Here is a 6,565-nt window from a genome sequence, read left to right on the forward strand (position 1 = left end):
AAAAAATCCTGACAACGTATTGCTCTAAACAAGAGCCAGTTGTGGACCTCAGACCTTTCACAAAGTCACCGTCATCCTGTTGCTTTGCTCCAGATGTCTGTGTTATGATGTTGGAATACAGCAGTGAGCTAGTAGGTTTATCCTGTGTTACCCTGGGATGTCCAGGGAGAATTTCTTGTCTTTGTTCCTCTTGGAATTCAGGCACCAAAGTCCTGCGTCCTAAAAGAAAAATGGAGGAGGGATTACCAACAGTTTTTACTAACACAGCAAATGGCAAATCAAAAATTCAAGTGAGTCAAAAACTAACTTTACCTTGATCATTTCGTATGGAAAGTCTGTCTTCTTGCTCTGCTCTAATTTCCTGTTTTTTAAAATGAGGAACATCTTTTAATACAAATACTAATGACTATAGCCTTTGTATAAGTATTATAATTAGTATAATATAGCTGATTATATTGACAGGTGTGTAACTTTCTTCTTAGTATCTTCATGGGAAAATCAAGGCAGAGAGCCTTGTAGATACATACTACTTCCTTTTGTGGCAATCATACTAAAATTCTGCTGCTTGTTGGGAAAGGCAGGTTTTCTGGAGACATGTATGAGATCCATACATCACCCTTATTCTAGAAAGCAGTTCTCCAGGAGCTCCCTCTTTGTCTCAGTGGAATGAGGCTGTGGGGTAGAGAACAGGAGACTGCGGGAGAAGCATGGTTCACTGTGACTATGTCTTCATTAGATAATTTCATCAGTCATTCTGCATTATTTCTTAAGGCTGTGTTATAACATATAGGGTGTGTCTACACAAGACAGGGTCTACACGTGTGTGCCTTTAATGTGCACTAAAAATGGTGAAATTAGGCTAATCACGCCTACATTTGATACCTGCAAATGCAGGCACAATTAGTTAAAGTGCATTCATGCATGCGTAGATGTGACCCAGCACTAACTTTAGTTCCTGGTCTGCCCAGCCACTAGAGGCACATAGCAGGGTTGCAGGGACTTGTCACTAAAATTAGTGCCAAGTTCACTAACTTTAGTGCCAAGTACCTGCATGTGTAGACACTTGCCAAACATTGTTTAACAAGTATTAGTTTAATGCGTATTATATTTAGTCATGCTTAAATGCATGTGTAGATGTGCCCATAGTGAACTCTGATTAATTCACCCTTTCAAGGGGAATATAAATAATGGCAAATTATTCAGTAGTGAGCAATTATTAGGCATTGATTGCTGGGAAGAAGTTCTGTCAGAACATCAGATCAATGGTGAAATAAACAATAGTAGTGAATTATTCCACAGGCAAATTAACCAGAGTTTACTGTGGTGTTGACAGCCACTTTGCAATCAGTGCAGAGACACACAAGTCAAGTCCAGCACTGACAACTGGCTATAGGCAAACCTTAGTCCATTAAGATTTACCCAAAACTAGCTGACAGTGAATGTGGCTTGTCTTGTCTATGGGGACAGCAAGATTGTACTTTTTACTGTGTTGATTAACAAATGCTCAGGCTTGTGTTTTAACTTACTGTAAGTGCTTTGTGAAGATCAGCCCAAACTGACCTTTGTTCTCTGCACAAATGTGGCATAGCTGAAGAACAGGATGCTATGCAGTGTTCATAGAGCAGTATGGGAAATTTCCTTCTACCCTCATGGAACGTTCCCTGTGCTCCAAGCCTAACTACTTGGGATTTGGGAGGGAGGAAGGGAAGAAGGATTTGACCTTAAGTGGTTTGTGCAAAGGCAGAGAAAGACAGATTGTCAGGTTATGTCTTGAGTTTCTGGCTCCCAATTCCGTGCTTAAGTCAGCAGACATTAAGTCTCTCCATTTCATGTTGAATGAATTCTCAGATAGTACCAAATTTCCTTCCTTGAATAATAACCTTTAATGAAAAGGAAAAATGAGCAAACAAGGTAGTGATAGACATCGCAGAGAGGCGTTGGAAGGTGAAGAAAGAAATGTCTGGGAGCAACATCAGTTACTGGTATTCCTGCCTAATGATTCAAGAGCTTTCTGACATCTACAGATGCACATAAGGGTGGTGCTTGCAGCCAACAGAGACTGAAGCAATGCATAAAACCAAAAACTGAACAATAATGGGAGGTTTATTGTTCAATATGGCACACAGAGCTCCTTCCTGCAAGGTGTGGGCAGTCTGTGGGGTGCCAGCTGCTCTCAATTTCCACCCTGCAGGTTTGAGCCTCTGGGTAATTAATCTGAAACTTTCATATCTGAAATTAATGGTTAAAGGGGTCTTAACAATATCCAAAGCCCCTGATCCTGCAGACAACAGACAGGCAAAATGTCTATTAATTCCAGCAAGTTTGAAATTAAGTGCCAGGACTTCAGGATCAGGTCCTAGGCTTCAATGCACCTCGGATTCTGCTGCTGTTTACACCCAGGCAAATGAGATAAAATCTATTCTTGCATTAACTACCCTCATATTCTTTGGCTGTGTGCTAGCTATTTTCACCTTGGCTGCTCTTCCTCACTCATGAGATCAGCAGGAATCTATTGCCCACACTGTGTTCTACCTGGGATGAGCCACTGAGGGCTGCTGATTGGTACATGGGGTTAATTGGCTTGCTTCCTTCCCTCCAGTTGCTGAAGGAATCTAGCCTCAGGCAGAATTACTTAGTCATCATACCACTGCTGATATTATTGTGTAAGGCAGAGTTCTAGTTTTGTCATGGTAAATTGGAGAGAAAAAATTGCTATTTATTGTGGCAAAATTCATGGGAATATGGTTACAACTAGTAAAAAGTCACACGGAAAAGTGCTTTTTAAACATGTGCAATATACAGGCATATCCTAAAAAAGAGAAGTTGGGAGTCTTTTCTGGGTTTGTCTGAGTTAATTAAATTATTTCAACTTTTTTGTGACAGGGTGTCATCTCATTTTACCTCCCTTCTGACTTGCTTAGGAAGTCACACATACTCTACAATCCCAAGTTTCCCTTTATATTTTTGGTTTTTCTTGTATCAGTTTATGTACATTTAAACAGGGATGTGACAAAGCAGGCAGTTGTGAAGGGAAAGAAGAGGTACAATGGGGAGATGCTGTTTAAGACTGTTAAGAGCCCAAGGCTGGAGAAGGGAAAATTGGACTTTCCTTTTTCCCACTATTAGCTATCATGATTTTTATTTGATTTGATTAAACAAAAAATTAAAAGCTAGAACCATGAAACAGTAGAGAGGAAGCCAATTTACTCATTTCCCTTTAGTGGTGCATACTAGGAAGTACAGAAGCTTTGGGTCCTTTATAACATAGGCACTTTGATGTATCACTCGGTGCTAGAGAAAGTGGTATTGTAAAAGGAGTTGTCGCAAAAGCTTGGGTAGCTGCAACCTACTGGAGATGTACATACAATTGCAGTCTTATTACTAGGCATCTTTGGGGAGGGTGGCTTATATGTAAATTTGTGGCTAGGGACAGAAATTACACATAAACCAGTATATGTGACTGGAAACTAATTCATATCTGTAATACAACACAAGTTCAGTTCACTTTCTGAAACTGGTTTAAGATAAACCTGGATGGATGTAGTATCTGACTTAACTGATTTAGGTTAAATCGGTTTATTGAACTTCTGTCCCAGATCTCCTCCAGACTTCAGATTCAAGTTAACTCACACCCACCCAGCATCCCAGGATGTTTTGCACCTCCCCTGCAACCCTTCTTGCCCCTCCCCCCCCCCCCCCCCCCCCCGTCTTGCAGGCTGGGCAGGCTAGCCTTGGCTCAAGCTGGCTGCTCCAGCTGAGCAGGGAGGTGTGCTTTAGTGCTCCCCAGCTTCTGGCCTGGGCCAGTGCAGGCATGTGGCTGCATTTCCAGAATCAAAAGTGAATGTCTGTTTACTTGCTTATCAGTTCAGTCTATGCAGCTTAAACTAACCTGCGAAGATTGAAGTGGTTCAGCCTCGGGCTTGTTGACTGTTTGTACCTAGCCACATGTCTGCTGATTCTATTCAATGCTGTCTGCAGTGGTATATGCTGTACCCCGCTCTCATGCTGTGACCAGTTCAGCACAGTCTTTTTACAGTGTAGAGGACACTCTAACTATGTTTGTATAGTATAACTGGTTTGACTAGTCCTCCTCCTCCTCCTTCTGCCCTGGAGGAGAATTCATTGTGTAAGTTTGTGAGTAGCCAATGAATTAATTCACAGCTAAATCCACTGCTGAGTGGATCAGGGCACAGCAAGTCATAACCTTATTCCTCTCCAAAATTCTTATGTCAATCTGTGGAGACATCTCTCACATATTTTTGTGTGCTGAGGTTGAAGACCATGTTCCTTATTCCCACATGCATTTTCCTAAGCGCACAGCCCATTTACTTGGTTTGCGTGACTTGCTCAAGGCCTTGTTCCAAAGCCTTTAAATACATTGTGGCAAAAAATCATTCCAGTTTAAATTTACCAGCCTTCTATCTGTACATGCTCCAGAATCTCCTTTTTTGGGGGTTGCTGCTTCCTGTGACTGGCTGGCCTCCTGTGGAAATAAATCTCATCAAGCATTGCATTTATACTTAGTGCTACAATAGGTATTTAAGGTATTTGACTCCATATCTCATGATATCAGCCACTGAAATAAGAACTACGCTAAAGAAAGGAAAAGCTGTCCTACATTGTGTGAGATTAGGGATATCACAGTTTATGAAACAATGTAAATGTACCTGTTATCTTAGGAGCAAGTTCTATTCCAAAGAAGTTAAGAGAAAAAAATCATAATGCTACAAATCTTGTTTGAGAAGTTCTTGTCACCCAGATAGTACACCAGGGAAAGAACGGGGATATGGTTACTTGACAATTTGCTGTTATAAATGCTGAGGGCTTGCAAGGAAAGTAGACTGAGGGTAACAGTAATAAAACTGTGAGACTGTTTTGTCTGGAAATACAAGTCATAGAGGTTTTGAAAACACTTTAAATTGTATGCATGTGCAACACTTCTTTTTTGACAGAACATTAGGGCTTGTAGGTTTCATGGAACAGGGATTGTTTTTATTAGAGGAGAGGGTAGAGCCATGGGGTTGGACTAGATGACCTCCTGAGGTCCCTTCCAATCCTAATTTTCTATAATTCTGTGATAGATCAATTTAGGAAGGTAGGCCCAGAGTCTATTATCAGGGCTAGCTAAACTACAAAAAGAAAACAATATTATTTGTTATGGTCTAACTCAAAGGGTAATAATGTGTGTAATGTCTTGCAGAAAAGTACGGTAACTTTTATGTCCATGGCTCCATGAACTTTATGGCTGAAGGATTCACCCCATGCCACGGAATTCTGGCTCAGAATCACAGACTTTGCTTTTCAAAACTGTTTATAAATGTAATTATTGTTACAAAAATATTAAAAATGTGAACTATTATAAAATAGTCCAGAGATGCCTACTTGAGCCTACAAACAGCCTGAAACCATAAGCTGCCCCACTCATGAAATGGTGAGTTAGCTCAAATTTATTTATTGACCAATTCAAATCTCAACTTTCATCACTTCAGCAGAAGCATCCAATAGACTGGGACTCCCAGGTGGTACAAAGGAGACATGGATTCCCTTCTGCTTGATGCTGTTTCCCCCCTTGTAAAACAGGGATACTAATAAAATGGTCAGACTAGATGATCTACTCATCCCCTGTAGCTCTGAAATCTAATACCCTTTGCAAAACACTTTTTTGAAATTAAAAACAAAGCAGCACTTAGACAAGTGCTAAATATCATTATCTCTTGGGAGTTTCTATACAGTTTAGGCTATCATCTTCAGTCTCAATTTTGCAATGAGCTCTGTGTTCACACAGGGTTCACTGCAGGGTTGAATTCCCTTAAGCCATAAGATCTACTTAGGTCAGGATGTCATTCCTCTGGTTTTCAGTGTTGAATACACGCTGGGTGTTTAACAGATAATAATCTAGCTACAGTAGGTCACCAAGTTGCCTCAAATTAGCAAAAAATTAGTTTGGAAATGAAACAATGGGATCGTTGCCTGTCCCACTTCACCTATTTTTGTCAGTCAGCATTCTATATAGAAAGATTTTTTTGTTTCATGACTTACATAAAGGGTTTGGTCACTATGAGGATGCATCAATGGTGGCATATCATCAGGAACCTGGTTGCAACACAAATATGCAGTCAGACTGGTTAAATGCATAGTGAGCTTTTGATATCTCTTGAATATGTCAATCATAGATGCTTATGAGTACAAAGTCTCATAAGCACCCAGGTTTCCTTTCCTTTATGCTGTACATGTGTTCCTGGAAAACGGCACATAACTTGAATTCACATAAAGGAAACCCGCTTTATAATGTCACAAATAGGGATACGTTCCAAGACCTTGACTGTACTGACCCCCAGATCTATTTCTACCACTTTTACAAGACAGTTTTGGTACTCAGTAACAGCAGACAGTACACACAAGCACAGAGTGATGGTGAATGTTTAGTTGGTGTGGAAAGAGGGTGGTGAAGTGTCAGACTCCACGTCACTGGAGGTACAGGCAGGGCAACATCCACAGGATAATCAACAGGCACGGGACCCTTATCACCCTCCAACATCAGTGGGGTGGGGCTGGGAGTAGCTGA

The 6,565-nt window shown here is 40.8% G+C and overlaps 1 protein-coding gene across 5 annotated transcripts in view; it reads right to left on the reverse strand.

The window, feature by feature from the left end:
• Positions 1–6,565, reverse strand: part of KIAA2012 (KIAA2012 ortholog) — a 126,098-nt gene that overhangs the window by 43,558 nt on the left and 75,975 nt on the right. For 2 of the 5 annotated variants that reach the window (XM_019523503.1, XM_019523501.1), the window contains 3 exons: positions 6,040–6,093; positions 313–361; positions 55–219 (listed from right to left, as the gene is read on the reverse strand). In XM_019523503.1, the coding sequence (XP_019379048.1) occupies positions 55–219; positions 313–361; positions 6,040–6,093 (268 nt within the window). Of the gene's footprint in view, positions 1–54; positions 220–312; positions 362–4,411; positions 4,484–6,039; positions 6,094–6,565 lie in introns of all 5 variants that reach the window. The other 3 variants (XM_019523504.1, XM_019523502.1, XM_019523500.1) reach the window with 2 other exon arrangements.

The sequence above is a fragment of the Gavialis gangeticus genome, unplaced genomic scaffold, assembly GCF_001723915.1.
Source record: "Gavialis gangeticus isolate Ggan-Ray unplaced genomic scaffold, GavGan_comp1, whole genome shotgun sequence".
Classification (NCBI taxonomy): Eukaryota; Metazoa; Chordata; order Crocodylia; family Gavialidae; genus Gavialis; species Gavialis gangeticus.